At 48.7% G+C, this 17,903-nt stretch overlaps 1 protein-coding gene across 1 annotated transcript in view; it reads right to left on the bottom strand.

The window, feature by feature from the left end:
- Window positions 1–16,831: 16,831 nt before the first annotated feature.
- Window positions 16,832–17,903, bottom strand: part of BUD13 (BUD13 homolog) — a 36,168-nt gene continuing 35,096 nt past the window's right edge. The window contains exon 10 of the mRNA XM_079787874.1: window positions 16,832–17,252. Within this exon, the coding sequence (XP_079644000.1) occupies window positions 17,159–17,252 (94 nt within the window). The 3' untranslated portion in view covers window positions 16,832–17,158. The remainder of the gene's footprint in view (window positions 17,253–17,903) is intronic.

A 17,903-nucleotide genomic window follows, 5' to 3' on the forward strand; every position in this document is an offset into this window, starting at 1 on the left:
TCCGCCCTCCCCCAGGGCAGTATCTCTGACAATCGCGGAGGAGGACCACGGCAACCTAATCCCAGACCCAGACCCAATGCCAACATGGGGGACAGAGGACAGGCTGAGCAGCTGCTGTCAAAGTGATCCAGAGAGCCAGTGGGCCACAGTGCCCGCCTTCAGCCATCTCCATGGGCTGTGACTGTGGGGAGTGTCCTCTCGTCACCCCTGCATGGCATCCCCATTCTCACCCTCCTGCCTGCCCCCAGAGCTCCTTTCTCTGCTCTGTGCCTCTAAGGCAGGCTGGCAGGCAGAGGACCCAGGGAACTTCCTGTCAGGGTTCTGCTGCAGATCAGGGGAGCTCAGCCCTCAGGGGTTCAAGGGCAATGGTTCAAGGGCGGTCCTCCGGAGGGTTCTCATCGCCCCTCCCACTAGCTGCATCCTGCCGAAATCTCCTGCAGGTGCGATGGCCCCCTCAGCTCCTCCCTCCCGCGGGCTCCACACCTCCCCTGACTCCTCCACTTTACACCCGCAGCCAAGATCAAAACTGTTCTTTCTTCGCCGGCCAAAAAGCTGCTTCCAAAAGGGTGGCCAGCATGTCCGCCATGTCCGCCCTTGAACCTCAGACGCTGAATCCGTTTGGCCGGTGCAGGAGGCTGGCCGTCCTCCCTCTCCCTGCAGAACTGGAGGGGCTCCCACAGGTCTGGGGGTGGGGTGGGGGGTTCTGGTGGCTTCTGAAGCAGGAGGGGACAAAACCCTGACAGCTCTAACCCTTCTGCTCCCAGAGCCAGCTCCTCCGTCCCTAGGACACAGACACCAGCAGCTGCCGAGCCCTGGGGAAGAGCAGACCCCCTGGATGCTTGGCCCTTCTATCAGTGAGCACACCACTAACCATCCCCATGGTAAGCCACTCCCGCAACCGCCACTACTTTAAGGCAAGAAGGAGGAGGGGGGGAGGAAGAGGAGGAGGGGGGAGGAAGAAGAGGAGGAAGAGGAGGAGGAGGAGGAGGAGGAGGAGGAGGAGGAGACCTGAAATTCAGAGAAAGCCTCCTGCCCCACCCAGTTCTTACGGATCTAAATAGACTCAATTTGGGTTCTGCCTGGACACTAGCACCACCAGCCCCGCCCCATGGGTCCCCTTAGTGAGGTGATGGGCTGCTAGGAGATGGATGGAAGAGTCACTGGAATAGGCCAATCACTACTCCTCCTGCTGCTCCAGACCCCGCCTCTCCTGGGGACAGAAGGCCACGCCCACGGACTGCCCTTCAGAGAGCAGCACCAGTCCCTGGGGCCAGAGACACTGTCTCCACAGTCAGACATCCTGGCCGTCAGGTCCCATCAGGTGAGACAGTGGAATCAACAGGGACACCTGTCACTGATGCAACAGACACGCTCTTGAATTATCTTAATGTTAACATTTAAGAGAAGATACTATTTATTAAGCACCTGCCAGACACCAGGCTAGGTGCTTTATTTCAAACCGCCAGTGACGCAGGAAGCGATGTGTCACCCTGACCCTGCAGCTAAGGGAAGGTGGCTCACGCGAACTGTGTAAGAATCCTGGCTCTCCAGACGTTAAGGAACTTGCTAGAAGGTGGCAGCTGCCTAATTTTCCATGACCTCTCCTCTAGGAGAATGGCCCCACTGTTTTCCCCATTAAGGAGGGGGATTAAGAAGGACCCCCTAACAAAGGGGCAAAGTGAGCTTCCCACTCTGGGGAAGGAGCAGCAGGGGCCCCTCTCTGTGCAACCCCCCAGCCACAGCACTCAGACTCCTGGCGCCCCTCCAGCACAACAGGGAGGCCGTCCCTCCGCACGGCGAAGCCCTCCCCCAGTGGGACAGCGTGGGGCCAGAGCAGCAGCACTCTGCGGGAAGCAGGACCTGCCTGCTGTTCCCACCCGACCCAGGCACTGCTGTCCCCCAGGCAGACCCCAGGGGAGGGAACCACCAACCCGGGAGAAAACAAGCAGCAAGGCCTGACCTCGCTCCTCAAGAGCCTTCAGACACATGGTAACCCAGGACCCTCTGGGAGGGCACCATGCCACCCCTCCCTCCAGCTGTCAGCCCTGCAGTCCCGGCTTTCAGAGCTCAGGTGATCCAGAAGGGCAGGCAGGCCATGCGGGGTTCCACACTGAGGACTCTTTAGTTCTGGTCTTAGGGAGACACCGTGAGGGCAGAGTCGGGGAAGAGGCAATGCTGACATATTTGGGGTCTGCTGTTCCTGTTATACGAGGCTCAGTCAAGTACAGCTGCCATACAGGAGCCAAGGCCAGGGCCCAGCACACACCTTTAACCTCATGACTATCCGTGAGGTGGCTCCCTGCACACGCTCCCTTAGGTGAGCACTCCTCATCACATTTCCTTCCAGACCCGCCTGTCGGTCCATCGATGTCCCAGTTCACATTCAGGGCAGAAAAATAGCACCAGTGGTGCGTCAGGGCTACACGGAGTGCATCGCCGTATCAGAGTGACTGCCCGGCGCCAAGGTGGAGTCAGCTCCTCAACCCGTCCCCAACAGGAGCGGCCAGGATGGAGTGAGCAACCAGAACTGCTGGCCAACTGCAGGGCAGCCCCGGGGAAGGGGCCAGAGGGCCCAAGGTAATAACTTAGCACTCAGTCCTCCATCCATTTCAGAGACATAGCACAGAAGGTAGCAGAGCAAAGGACGAATTGTGTGCGAATCCGGCTCTCTGTCTAGTTCAGATTTACTTAGCCCTCTCCTCGCTAAGCTCTCAGCACAGCCTGTATGCTGCTCATAACGGGGCTGGCTTCTTGCTCCCGCCTCTCCAGGAGACAAGCCAGGAAGCGAAGGCACCAGATTCTGCAGTGCCCAGGGAACCTGAGTCAGACACTCCACCTGCCTGTCCTTATCCTGGCCCCCCCTTTCCAAGCCTCTCCCTTGGGGCTCAGAAGGGCTCTCTACATCCCTGACTACTCATCCCTAAAAGGCGAGAAGGCCCAGCTCAAACCCAAAGCTAATCATATGTGCACAATGTTACACATATGGCATACGGTGCAGAAACCACAGTCCTAGTCCAAAGCAGATGAAAAATCACCCTAAGCCTAAACGACCAGGGACACAGCCTCGCAACCACAGCAGCTCATCTCCCCAGCAAACACGCCCGAGCTCTCCTCCTTGGCAAGCCCACGTTCTCTAGGCCGTGGCCTCTGGCTGCCTAGCAGGGTGCTTGAGAAATGCTCTCCATCTCTAGCCTCTGGCTGCAGGGCTCACACCCTCTCTGCTGGGTCTTAGCAGGACTGGTGGGGAGCGTGGGGGGGAAAACACACAGATAAAATAAATTAAAATTTCATTTTCAGAGAAAAAATAAAAACATTCTCATTTGAAATCACCTGAAAATACACTGTCTAGTCTAGGCAGATACACAAATGAAAGGCAAAGCAAGCATGCAGATGGCACAGCGCCCTTGCATTGGGCATGCCTGGGTGGCTTCTCAGGTAGAGTCCCCCTTGTAGAAATATTTTCACTTCGTGCTGCAAATATATCCAGACCGTGCAGGACACTGCCCCTGGCTGGCAGCCACTGCGCAGCAGCGTCGGAAGCCGAGCTGGCCGAAGCACATGTCCACCCTGGGTGGGAAGGGCACCGCCAAGTTGGATGGAGACACAGTAACAGGGTAAAGTGCCCAAGCTCTCTGCCAAGAAGCAATCAGTATGAGGGTCCTGGCAACGCCTTCAACCCAAATGGTGGGGGCAGGGAACAAGAGAAGGAGTGTACCCTGCCAGGACACACCTACCCCACTTTTCTAGGGAAATCTGGAAATTCGGCTTGCCCAAATCAGCAGCCACTTACAGACTGAGGTCCCCCTGACCACAGAAGCAAGGTACATAAGCAAATGACGTATGTTTGACACATGGCAAGTACATAACAAAAAATAGCAATTAAAAATCATTATTATCATTTCCCCAGACTTGCATTCACTCCTCTCTTCCAGATGGATTACCTCCTCCCAAATCCCTGGTAAAAAAAGTCAAATGCCCTAGTGCCGTGGTCGGCAAACTGCGGCTCGCGGGCCACATGCGGCTCTTTGGCCCCTTGAGTGTGGCTCTTCCACAAAATACCACGGCCTGGGCGAGATTATTTTGAAGAAGTGGCTTTAGAAGAAGTTTAAGTTTAAAAAATTTGGCTCTCAAAAGAAATTTCAATCATTGTACTGTTGATATTTGGCTCTGTTGACTAATGAGTTTGCCGACCACTGCCCTAGTGGTTAGAGCATCGGCCTGTGGACGGAAGGGTCCAGGGTTCTATTTGGTTAAGGGCACATCCCTCGGTTGCAGGCTCGATCCCCAGCCCCTGTTGAGGCATGTGCAGGAGGCAACCAATCGATGTCTCTCTCTCACATCAATATTTCTCTCTTCCTGCCTCTCGCCCTCCCTTCCACTCTCTAAAAATCAATAGAAAAAATATCAGTGAGGGGGCGTGCAGGAGGCAGCCGATCAATAAAAAATAAAAAATAAATAAAATAAATAAAAAATAAAAAAATAAAATAAATATATATCAGTGAGGATTAACAAACAACAAAAAAGTGTCAAGTGTAAGGGCCCATCTAGCACACTCAGGTCTTGAAAGCCAGGTTCCAAACTGAAACCCCAGCGAGCAATTCTTCCAGAGCTGCAGAACTCAGCCTGGGTACACTATGGAGACCGCATTGCGGAGGCAGGAGAGGCCGGTAAGAAGTGCTGTGGGCTCTCCCCTCACTGCTCGTCCTGCTACCAGGGTGAGGATCGCTGTGGGGAAACTGCAGGGAGAGGAGTCTGATGTTTAAATCCCGGCTCTTTTCCAACTCAGAGCGATTCTGAGCAAGTTCACCTCTTGCACAAATGTTTTCTCTCCTGCCAAACCAAAAGACAGGAAAGAAAACGGCCCTGCTTACAAGCTCGAGTTCCCTGTGCCTGTAAGTCCTTGGCTGACAGGGTGCTGACAGTAATGTGCAGGGCAGAGGTTTACTCCTCGCCCGCTGCCTGCTCTGTCTCCTCCCAAGGGTGTGGGTCCACGCACCAGCTGAGGACCGAGCCACCACCAGGACTCCTGCTGCCTTGTTTTCTGAAAGGGTGGACCTGTGCGAGCCCAAGGTCAACAGCATCAGCTGTGAGGCCAACACAAGTCCTCTGCTGGTCAAGGCAAACAGGCACGGCGGAGACTGGGTCATTCCCACAGTCAGGGACGTGGCAAGGACAGCCGTGTCATGGGAGAGCTACGACGCGGCTCCAGCCTGGCCCCCAATCTCTCCGCCTATTTCACAGGCCAGTCCCGCTGCCTGAAAGCTGGCTCCCAAAGTACTGATGCCAACAACGGGACTCAAAACTCAAAGGAAACCAGGAGAAAGAAACAGATCAAGTAATCTGTGCAAAAATGCACAGCTCAGGACACACATCTCCTAACAACTCAAACGCAAACCAGTTCTTGAGACGCTACCTCGGCCCGGGCTCGGCCTCCTCCAGGCCCGGGCTCAGTCACAGACAGCTGCATTGCTCTCCACCCAAATTCCACGTCTGTTAACATCTTACGTAACTAGGGTATTTATCAAAACTAAAAGATTAACATCGCATATTTCTATAAACTGAACTCCGGACCTTTTTCGAATTTCATCAGTTTCACCACTCATGTCGTAATCTTGAGCCATTTTAAAAGTTTACAGCAAGGAGTCAAAGGGCAAGACACTGGGTTTTAGTCCCAACTCTGCCACATACGAACGTAGAACCTTAAAATTTCTTTTCTGAGCTGTTTCCTCCCTAAAAGTACCTCCATCTCCCATCTCACAAATGCTGCTTCTAGACACAAGTCCAGTCTACCCCTCATCTCTCTGCCTGACTCCTCTCTGACGGCCGCTGACAATTAGGGGTGAGACTCCAGCTGAGAATCTCCAGTTAGAAAACCGAGTACCTTTGGGATTTTCAGATCTCAAAGTTGTTTCAAAGTCCAGGTCTGTCTCCTGGGGGTTAAGGAGGACAGCCTTACTTCAGGAATCTAAGTGCACCCTGCAGCAGAGATAGCAGCTGTCCAGTCACACCCACTTCTCCCTTCTTCCTGGGTGTGCGTTACTTTTCTCCTGCTCCCCTGAATTAAGGGGCAGCCATGCAACTAAGTTCCAGCCAACAGAAGGTGAATGGAAGTGTGTGCCCCTTCTAGAGCTGGCCCGTAACATCTGCCACGCATCCTCCAAGCTCTGCTCAACTCACTAAAATGGCAATGCTCAACGCTACCTTGGAGACCATGTTAACATTGGCATCAGCCTCATCCCTAAATGACTGTGTGGATTAGAGTATCCCCCAAGCCCTACTGGCTCAACCTGACATTACATGAGTGAGGAGGGGGGGAAAAAACACACGTATTGTGCCGTTATGGTAAGCCAGTCCATTTGGAGGCTATCATAGCAGCTTAGCCCACCCTAATACAGGTACTAAATGTCAATTCCTTTAGTGAAAGACCTTGCTTCTGAGGCTGTGCTCAGGGCCTCAGGTGCTGAGAGCTGAACTGATCACACACCTGAGTTCAGGACACACTACATCCATGCCACTCTCTAAAAAAAAAAAATAATAAATGTTTTTATTGATTTCAGAGAGAGGAAGGAAGAAAGAGGGATAGAAACATCCATGATGAGAGAGAATCATTGACCAGCTGCCTCCTGCACACCCCCTAATAGAGATCAAGCCCACAATTCATGGATGTGCCCTGACTGGGAATCAAACCATGATAGGTCAACACTCAACCACCGAGACACACTGGCCGAGCAAGGCCACTCTTTGTTTCCCTTTCCCTTCTGTTCCCCACGCTGTTCCCTCCCATAGACCCTACTCTAGTGTGTTAAACATATATATCTTCTCCTTTAAAAAAGATGCTGCTCTCATTATTCACAATAGCCAAGATATGGAAGGAACCCAAGTGCCCATCAATAGACAAGTGGATGAAAAAGCAGTGGTACATACATACAATAGAATATTACTCAGCCACAAAAAAAGAATGGAATCTTACCATTTTTTACAGCATGGATGAACCTTGAGAACATTATGCTAAGTGAAATAAGTCAGACAGAGTAAGACAAACACTATATGTTTCACTTATATGTGAAACTTATATCTAAAAGTTTGTGAAACTTATATCTAAAAAACAAAATAAATGAACAAACAAAAAAGAAACAGACTCACAGATACAGAGATCAGACTGATGGTTGCCAGAGGGAAGGGGATCAGGGGGTGGGTATAAAAGGTGAAGGGATTAAGAACTACAAATTAGGAGGCACAGTATACTCACAGGGATATGAAGTACAGCATGGGGAATATAGCCAATAATGCAATACCTATGTATGGTACCAGGTGGGCACTGGAAATATCAGGGGGAACACTTTGTAAAGTATATGACTCTCTAACCACTATGCTGTACACCTAAAACTAAGACAAAATAATACTGAATGTAATGTAATGAAGAATAAAATTAAGCCCTGGACAGTTTGATTCAGTGGATAGAGTGTCAGCCTGTGGACTAAGGGTCCAGGTTCAATTCAGATCAAGGGCATGTGCCTCGGTTGCAGGCTTGATCCCCAGCCCTGGTCAGGGCATGTGTGGGAGGCAACCAATCCATGTGTCTCTCTCACACTGATAATTCTCTCTCTGTCTCTCTCCTTACCTTCCAGTCTAAAAATCAATGGAAAAATATTCTCAGGTGAGGATTAAAAAATAAATAAAATAAATAAATGTGTATTTAATTTACTTAGCTGATCTTTGCTATAAATTTCATTGTTCCTTATTTTCCTTGCCTGGAGTCTATCATGTCACTAAATCCCTAACTGCCTACATCTGAATGCTTTTTGTAATATTCCGAGCATAAACCACATTTTACTTATCATTTCCTATAGGGACTGATATCTAAGTTGCTTCCAATATCTTGCTGTCCAAATTATCTATATATATAAAAGCCTAAGTGACAGAATGACTAAACAACCGAATGACCAGTCAACTGGTCGCTATGATGCGCACTGACCACCAGGGAGCAGATACTCAATGCAGGAGCTTCCCCCGGTGGCCAGTGCGCTCCCACAGCCAACCTCCTGTGGCCCCTCCCCCCAGCCGGTCCCAATGGCCCCAATCGGAATCTTCCGCGGCCCTTCCTCCTGGCCAACCTCCCACAGCCCCGATCTGCCCTGATCACTACCCAGGCCAAGGGACCCCACCCGTGCACAATTTCATGCACTGTGCTGCTAGTACATACATAAACATCCTTATATGTAACTCCTGGTAGATATATGCAAATTCTCTAAAGGATCTGGCCAGGATGGAACTGCTTTGAAGTAAGATATGTACATACTTAATGCACTAGTTATTTCTATAAAACAAATTACTTCAAATCAGCAGCTTAATACAATAACACCCACAAAATGAGAGAAAATATTTACAAATCATATATTTGATGAGACTTGTAACCTAGAATATAAATGAGTGTATGTCAAATAACCCAATAAAGAAATGGGCAAAGGATTTGAATAAACATTTCTCTAAAGAAAATACATGAAGATAGTGAGCATCATTAGTCATTAGAGAAATGTACATCAAAACCCCAATGAGGGCCCTAGATGGTTTGGCTCAGTGGATAGAGTGTCGGACTGCAGACCAAAGGGTCCCAGGTTCGATTCTGGTCAAGGGCACATACCTTGGTTGCAGGCTCCTCCCCAGCCTGGGCCCTGGTAGGGGCATGTGCAGGAGGCAACCAATCGATGTGTTTCTCTCACATCGATGTTTCTGTCTTTCCCTCTCTCTTTCACTCTCTCTAAAAATCAATGGAAAAATACCCTTGGGTGAGAATTAACAAAAATACAAACAAACAAACAATTAAAAACAAACACACAATGAGGGCCCAGACTGGATAGCTCAGTTGGTTAGAGCATCATGCTGATACACCAAGGTTGTGAGTTCGATCCCCAGTCAGGGCACATACAGGAAGCAACCAATGAATGCATAAATAAGTGGAAAAACAAATTGATGTTTCTCTCTCTCTCCCTTTCTCTCTTTATCTAAAATCAATCAATAATTTTTTTAAAACTACCACAAGGAGCCCAGCTGGTGTGGCATAGTTGGTTGAGTGTCGTTACATGCCTCAAGAGGTTGCCGGTTCAATTTCCAGTCAGGGCACATGCCCAGGTTGCGAGCTCAATCCCCACAGTGTCTGACATTGGCCTGCACCAGAGACCCTCTAAAAGACAGAAGACAGCTGATCCATGTTTTTCTCTCATCAATGTTCTATCTCTCTCTCTCCCTCTCCCTTCTTCTCTCTCTCTCTAAAATCAATAAAAAAAACTTTTTTTAAAAAAGTGATTCCAAGATGTCAGTGGGTTAAGTGGAAGCTACACTGACATTTCCCCAGAACCAAACTGAAATTACAACTAAAATATGGAAACATCATCCTGAATAACCAACTGAAGAGAAACCTTATAACCAAGGACATAAAATGGAGGCCACATAGAGACTGTAGGAAGTGTGAAGGCGTGAGAGGGCTTTCCGGGCACCCCGGAGGGTTATCTCAGCTGTGGGGGGTTGCCACTGAGAACTCTGGGTCTAAAGCCTAAACTGAACTCACCAGCCCAGATTATCAGAACTGAGAAAGGTGCCTATGTAACATCTGGCTTTGAAAAGCAGCAGGGTTTCTGTCTGCCAGGGAGAGATGGCTGGAAATGCAGGCACTTTCTTAGAGGGCCAACACACAAAATTTCGTGTGCAGCCTTGGGCTCCAGCAGAGGGAGGGCGGAGTGGACTAGAGGTGTGAGGAGAATCCAGGCTTGGGGGATCTGGGGATAGAGTTTGGAGAGCAGACACCTGGATCCCTGTGCTGAGTCATTCTCCCACACTGCAGAGGACATCTTTCTCAGGCAGACTTTCTCACCCAGGCAGCTTTATCCTGGGGGAAGCAATTGTCCCACCAAGTGGAAAACCTCTAGCTCTGCCCTGTGGAATTTACACCCCGCTGTGGTCTACAGCCTGTGGCTCATTAAGAGACTGAGACTAACAATCAGCCTGCTGGCAGAGGTGGATCTCTGGGTGCTTTGAATCTTTGCCTGATCTGCTTCTGGACTGGAGGCTAGGAAAAGCAGAGCTTAGTGCACATCTTGGTCCTTTCCAAAGGCACCCAGCCCCAGCAGGGGGAGCCACAGAGTGTGGAGCACTGATAGCTCCAAACAGGGTACTCAGGGCCAGTCACAGTGTCTGACATTGGCCTGCACCAGAGACCCTCCAAAAGACTGGAGGTTGTAGCAGATTTACCTAATGCATAAAAACAAACCCAAACAGGCAGCCAAAATGGGGAGGGGGAAAAAATAAGCCCCAAATAAAAGAACAAGAGAATTCTCTAGAAGAAGAGCCAAATGAAATGGAGATAAACAATTTATCAGATATAGAGTTCAGAGTAATGATTATAAGGATGCTCAACAGCATGATTAAAGATATAGAAACTATGAAAAGTGACTAATTGGAAATGAAGAATGACAGCAGAAATAAAGAATACATTGGAAGGAATAAACAGCAGATTAGAGGAAGCTGAGGATTGGATCAGCAAATTAGAAGAAGACAGGGTACAAAAAAATCAAAGAATAAAAAAAAAATTAGCTGGACTCCCCAGCCCAGAGCACCAGAACTGAGAAAGGTGCCCACATAACATCTGGCAGGAGGACAGGAGCTGTGGGAAAGCATAAAATGTAACAATATCCACATCATAGGAGTGCCAAAAGGAGAAGACAGTGAGCAAGGCATAGAGAACCTGTTTGAAGAAATAATGGCAGCAAACTTCCCTAACCTGATGAAGGAAAATATCACACAAGTTCAGGAGTCACAGAGAGTCCCAAGCAAGAACCCAAACAGGCCCATGCCCAGACACATCATAATTAAAATGCCAAAAATTAAAGACAAAGAGAGAATCTTAAAGGCAACAAGAGAAAAGCAGTTTGTTACCTATAAAAGAGCTTCCATAAGGCTCTCAGCTGATTTCTCATCAGAAACTCTACAGGCCAGAAGGGAATGGCATGAAGTATTCAAGGTAATAAAAGCAAGGATCTGAAACCAAGACTACTCTATCCAGCAAGGCTATCATTCAAAATAGACTGTGAAATAAAGAGCTTCCCAGACCAAAAAAAAAAAAAAAAGAAAAGAAAACAACACTAAAAGAGTTTATCACCACCAAACCAGCATTGCAAGAAATGTTAGAGACTGCTGTAATAAGCAGAAACTCACAATGAAACACCATTTCACACCCACTAGGATGGCTATCCTATATAATAAAACCCTAATATGCAAGTTGACCAAACAGTGGAACAACCGGTCACTATGACGCGCACTGACCACCAGGGGGTAGACACTCGGTGCAGGAGCTGCCTCCTGGTGGTCAGTGCGCTCCCACAGGGGGAGAACCACTCAGCCAGAAGCCAGGCTCAAAGCTGGCAAGTGCAGCGGTGGTGGCGGGAGCCTCCTCAGCCTCCATGGAGCACTAAGGACATCCCCTGAGGGGTCCCAGACTGCAAGAGGGCGCAGGATGGGCTGAGGGACACCCCATCTAGTAATCAATAAAAGATAATAGCAAATATTAGCAATGATGTGAAGAAATTGGAACTCTCATACACTGGTTTGGAAGTTTAGTAGTTCCTCATAAAGCTACACATGGAGTTACCATATAACCCAGCAGCAATTCTACTCCAAGCAAAATGAAAACATATGACCATACAAAAACTTGTCCAAAAATGTTCCTAGTAGCATTATTCACAACAGGCAAAAAGTGGAACCCACTCAAATGTCCATCAACTGATACATGAACAAAATGTAGTATCCTATCTAATAATAGAGTAATATGCAAATTAGGCGTCACTCCGCGACAAAATGGCGGCCCCATACCCACAAGATGGCGGCACCCAGTCCCCTCAGCCCCGCTGCTGGAGTGTCTGGCCTGTCCCACCAGCAAACAGAGCACTGAGAGCAGGGCATGGTTGCTTCCTTAGTGCTGCAGCAGCGGGAAGCCGCCAGGCCCTGCACACATGGAGCCGGCAGAGGAGCAGGGCGTTGCCGGGAAGATGGGGAAGCCGCCAGGAGCCGGCGGAGGACCAGGGCCCGTCGCCGGCGATCGGGAAGCCCAGGAGCCTGCAGAGGAGCTGGGCCCCTCGCCACAGCGATCGGGAAGCCGCCTGGTGCCAGCAGAGGACCAGGGCCCGTCGCCGTGGCGATCGGGAAGCCCAGAAGCCTGCAGAGGAGCTGGGCCTGTTGCGCGGCGATCTGGAAGCCGCCAGGAGCCGGCGGAGGACCAGGGCCGTCGCCGAGGCGATCTGGAAGCCACCAGGAGCCGGCGGAGGAGCAGGACCCGTCGCCGTGGCGATCGGGAAGCCCAGGAGCCTGCAGAGGAGCTGGGCCCGGCGCGTGGAGATCTGGAAGCCGCCAGGAGCCGGCGGAGGAGCAGGGCCTGGGGTCTTCCTGATGGTCACCGCCGCAATCGGGAAGATGCCAGGCCCTGCGCACACGGAGCGGGTGGGCGATCGGGAAGACTCCAGTGCCAGCAGAGCAGGGCATGGCGGCTTCCTTAGTGCGGCAGTGGCAGGGAAGTCCCCAGACATGGCAGACAGAGCCAGACAGCAGGGCTTTGGATCTTCCTTAGTGCTCCAGTGGCGGGGAAGTACCCAGACATGGCAGACAGAGCCCAGACAGCAGGGCTTGGGGGCTTTTTTAGTGGGCAGTGGCGATGGGAACACCCCCAGGTCCCGCAGACAGAGCCTGGACAACAGGGCATGGGGGCTTCCTTAGTGTGTCCATGTCTGGGAAGCCCCTAGGCCGGGCAGACAGAGCACACTGCAGGGCATTGGGGCTTCCTTCACATGGCACATGGCGGCAGCAGGCATAGAGCGACAGCAGGGCATGGGGGCTTCATCTCCATGGCTGCAGGGAAACCTTCAGGCCCCGCAGAGAGCAAAGAACCATGGGGAGTGGGCCTAAGCCATCAGTAGGATATCCTCTGAGAGCTCCTGGATTGTAGAGGGTGCAGGTTGGGCTGAGGGACCCCCGTGCACGAATTTCGTGCACCGGGCCTCTAGTATCCATATAAGGGAATATTATTCAGCCATAAAAAGGAATTAAGTACTAATACATACTACAACATGGATGGATCTTGAAAACATTATGCTAAGTGAAAGGAGCCAGACACAAAGGCTACATAATATATGATAATCCCATTCACATATTATATAAAATGTCCAAATCAGGTAAACCTATATAGACAGAGTAAATTAGTAGTTACCTAAAACTAGGGGAGATGGGGACAGGTGGATAGTAACCACTAATGGATGGTTTCTCACAAGGTAATCAAAATGTTTTAAAATTAAATGTGGTAATGGTTACACAACTCTGTGATACCTCAAAACCACTGAACTGTACACTTTAAATGGGAAAACTGTACAGTATACGAATTACCTATATATATAAAAGGCTAAGCGACCATCACATCCGAAACAACTGAACGGACGACTGAACAGGCTGCATGGGGCTACCAGGCCCACAGGTGGGGCAGTTGGGGGGGACCAGACCGGCAAGGGGGGGCAGTGAGGGGTGACCAGGTTGGCAGGGGGGCAGTTGGGAGGCAACCATGCTGTCAGCGAGTGCAGTAAGGGGTTACCAGGCCGGCGGGGGGGCACTAAGAGGTGACCAGGCTGGCGGGGGGGGGGGGGGGCGGGCAGTTGGGGGCAACTACGCCTGCAGGGGAGGCATTTGGGGGTGACCAGGCCAGCAGGGGGGGCAGTTAGGTGCGATTAGGCAGGCAGGCAGGTGAGCAGTTAGAAGCCAGTGGTCCTGGATTGTAAGAGGGATGTCTGACCGCCAAGGGGTCCCGGATTGGAGAGGGTGCAGGCTGGGCTGAGGGGACCCCCCCCATGCACGAATTTCATGCACCAGGCCTCTAGTCTATATATATAAAAGCCCAGCAACTAAACAGCGGAACGACCAGTCACTATGACAGGCACTGTGGTGGCCAACCGGCCCAATCTGGCCCCAATTGGCCCCCCCAACCTCCCGTGGCTCCTCCCCATGGCTGGCCCCACCCCCAATTTCCCCCCCACCAGCCAGCCAACAGCTCCTCCCCCAGGCCGGGCCCCCCCCATAGGCCATGCCAAGGGACCCCACCCATGCACAAATTTGTGCACCGGGCCTCTAGTATCTCAATAAAGCTGTTTTTAATCCTATATAATAAAGATGTAATATACAAATGGCTGTTACGCTGTGAAGCGTAATGACCAACCACATAACGACTGGATCACGGATCAGCAGGAGGGTGGGGCAGCGAGCTACAAGCAGGCGGCAGAGAGCTACAGGAGGGGGCAGGGCAGCAAGCTATAGGGGGGACGGGGTGGTGGAGGGAGCTACAGGAGGGCAGCAGTGAGCTACTGGCTACAAGTGGGTGGTGGACAGCTACAGGAGGGAGCAAGGCAGCAAGCTATGAGAGGGGACGGGGGCAGGAGGGGTTGGGGGAGCTACAGGAGAGCGGGGCAGCAGGTGGAGACCTACTGGAGGGTGGCAGCGAGCTACTGGCGCACGGATCCGTGCGCAGGGCTACTAGTAAAATAATAAACACCTATAATCTACAGTTTCTTTGGATTAAGAATTTGGACCTGGGTGATTCTGGCTCAGTATATCTCATGGAGGCTGTGGTCACACTGCTGATCAGGGCCTCACACATCTTTTTTTTCTTTTAAATATATTTTTATTGATTTTTTTTTAGGGAGAGGGAAAGACAGAAACATTGTTGAGAGAGAGAAACATCTATGGGTTGTCTCCTGCACACACCCTGATTAGAGATTGAACCACTACATGGGTATGTGTCCTGACCAGAAATCAAACTGGTGACATTTTGGTGCACTGGATGATGCTCAATCAACTGAGCCACACATGCCAGGGCTCTTTTTTCTTTTCTTTCCTTTTCTTTTGTTTTTAAGGCTTGAATGAAGCTATCAGATCCAATCCCAAAGTTCACTTAAATGGCTGATAACTTGGTGATGCCTATTGGTGAGAGGCTCAGTTCTTTTCCACAGGGGCCTTGCTGAAGGGCTGCTTGAGTGTCCTCATGGCAGATGTTTCTATGTCTTTTATAACTTAGACTCAAAAGTCACACGTTTTCCATACATCCTATCATTACACACCTCTGTGGTGGAAGGGTACAACACAGGGCTTGAATACTTGAATCAGGGACCATTGGGGGCCATCATGGAAGATGGCTATGAACACTTGATAAGGAAGTCAATGATAATAACAACCAACAATTCTGTGACATGTACTATGTGTCAGGCACCATTCTCAGCTCACAATAAACCTGAGTTAATTACTGTTATCTCCATTTCACAGATAAAGAAACTAAGGCACAGAGAAATTGACTCATCAAGGTCACACACTTACAGATTCAAACTCAGGCAGTATAGTGCCAACATCCATTCTTAAAAACTTCAATACTGCATCCAGATATTATTTAGTTCAATTAAGTGTTGCCCATTTGTTCTCCAGAATGAATGAACCAGTTGAAACTCCCATGAGTTTTCATTCCCCGTAAGTTCAGTCTCTTGTTGTTTTGGCCAAACTAATGGAAACTCGTTCATGTTTTCATTTGCATTTCTCTAGTTACTGATGAGGTAACATACTTATTAGCCATTCTGGTTTTCCCTTTAAGATTTTACCTATTCAAATTCTTTGCACATTTTTTTCTTCCCAATTTGCAGTAGTTATTTTTATATTCAATCCCTATATAATGCAATCCCTTGTCAGTTTAGACACCGCAAATATTTTCTTCTAAATACAACCCATTTTAGCCTTGCCTATAGGATGCTTTGTTAACTAAAAATCTTTAATTATGAAATAAAGCTATCAAATCTCATGTGTTTTAGGGATCTTAACAAATCTATCCTCACCACAAGGTCACAAAGACATTCTCTGTTTTTTCTAATTTGCTTTAGGATTGTACCTTTCATTTAGGTCTTTAATCATTGTGGTATTTGTGGGTTGTCTATTTTATATGGTTTTTATATGGTATTTGTGGTATTTTATATGGTTTGAAATGGGGATTCTGAGGACCATTATCCATTTTTTCCCCACTAATTTGTGATACTACCTTTATCATGTCTCTCAATAGCCATGTCTATTCCTAAATCCAGTTTAGCCCTCTTGTTTTCTAAGAGGAAAGCTCTATCACTGTGAAAGTTTTCACTGATACAGTAGTCCCCCCTTATCTACAGGGAATGCATTCCAACACCCCCAGTGGATACCTGGAATCACAGATTGTACTGAACCCTATATATACCATGTTTTTTCCTGTACATACAATACCCTTTCATTTAAAGGAAGCGCTTTACAGCTTCTCTTTGGCATATCCAAACTGCCAGCACCATTACTCTTGCGCTTTGGAGCCATTAGTAAGTAAAATAAGGGTTACTTGAACACAAGCATTGAGATACCACAACAGTCAATCTGATAACCCAGATGGCTACCAAGTGACTAATGGGTGGGTAACATATACAGCACGGAGATGTTAGGCAGAGGGATGATTCTGATCCTGGGCAGGATGGAGTGGGACAAAGCAAGACTTCATCATGCTACTCAAAACGATGGGCAACTTAAAACTTATTATTTCTGGAATTTTCCATTTAATATTTTCAGACATGGCTGGTCATGCATAACTGAAACCACAGAAAGCGAAACCCAGTTAGGAGGCATTTTACAGCTACTATCCTGCTTTCTATATACCATGTAAATGAAAAATCCAACCGTTATCCTCCATGATCCCTGGGGGTTCAATAATATTAGCTTGTATTCTTCCCAGAAATAGAATACCCAGTTCAGAAAGTGATTTTAAAAAAATAAATGTATGTTTATTAAAAAACCTAACCAAGAACAAACCCTGGGACACTAGAAATCAATGCTTCTTCTGAAAGCCAGCAACAACCACCAATGCTGGCACACCTGAGAAATTACAGGTGCCTCAGTCCAAATATCAGGTTTCAGATATTCTTCTTTTCAAATGGTGAAGTTCTTCTCAAGTGGTCAAAACTAGCATTCAGAATTGCTGGTGTGTGTGGGCCTGATTATTAGCATAGACAGCTTTTACGGCTAGACATCTGGCTGGTCTGTGTCCATTACCACAACCCCCAGGGACCCCACAGCCTCAGAAAAGTTACATATCTTCAACACTCCACTTGTAGGCAAGTTCCTCCACTGCCTTCTTGCTGGCAAGCCGGGCAAAGCGCTTCTGTTCAAATCCATTGGATCTGCAATCAAGAGATATCAGTCAGCCAGAATCCTGAACTGGACACTTACTTTTGAAAAAAAAAATAAATAAAAGAAAGAAAAGAGTTCACAATTAATGAATAAGGAAGAAAATAAGGCATGAGAAATATTTAAGGTACATGTAATAGAATTAAAAAGACAAAACAAAATTCATCCTGTTTTAGTCCTTGTTCAGACTCTTCCCAGTCTTTATCAACTGTTCCAAACATTCACCACTCTCTAAAGGCCCAACTCACTCTCAGGTGATATCTATATCTTATACTTTATCCATTCATTATATAAACATTTAGTGAATTCTTTACATACTAGGCACTGTGTCATGAAAATGAGTACAGCACAGCACTTGTCCTGATGAACTCATAGGAGATCAACTTTTAAACAAATCCTACCTAATAAAAGAGTAATATGCAAATTAACCATCACTCTGCTACACCCACCAGCCACGCCCACCAGCCAATCAGAGCGAGTATGCAAATAAACCCAACCAAGATGGCTACAGCCACAGAGAGCAGGAGGGAGGCTTGGGTTTCCCAGGCAACGGAGGAAACCAAGCTTTCCACCTGCCCTTGCCGGCCTAGGCCTCCACTCAAGGCTACAAAGTTTCAATTACAGAAGGTAAACAAATTCGAACA

The sequence above is a fragment of the Cnephaeus nilssonii genome (assembly GCF_951640355.1).
Source record: "Cnephaeus nilssonii genome assembly, chromosome: 13".
Classification (NCBI taxonomy): Eukaryota; Metazoa; Chordata; class Mammalia; order Chiroptera; family Vespertilionidae; genus Cnephaeus; species Cnephaeus nilssonii.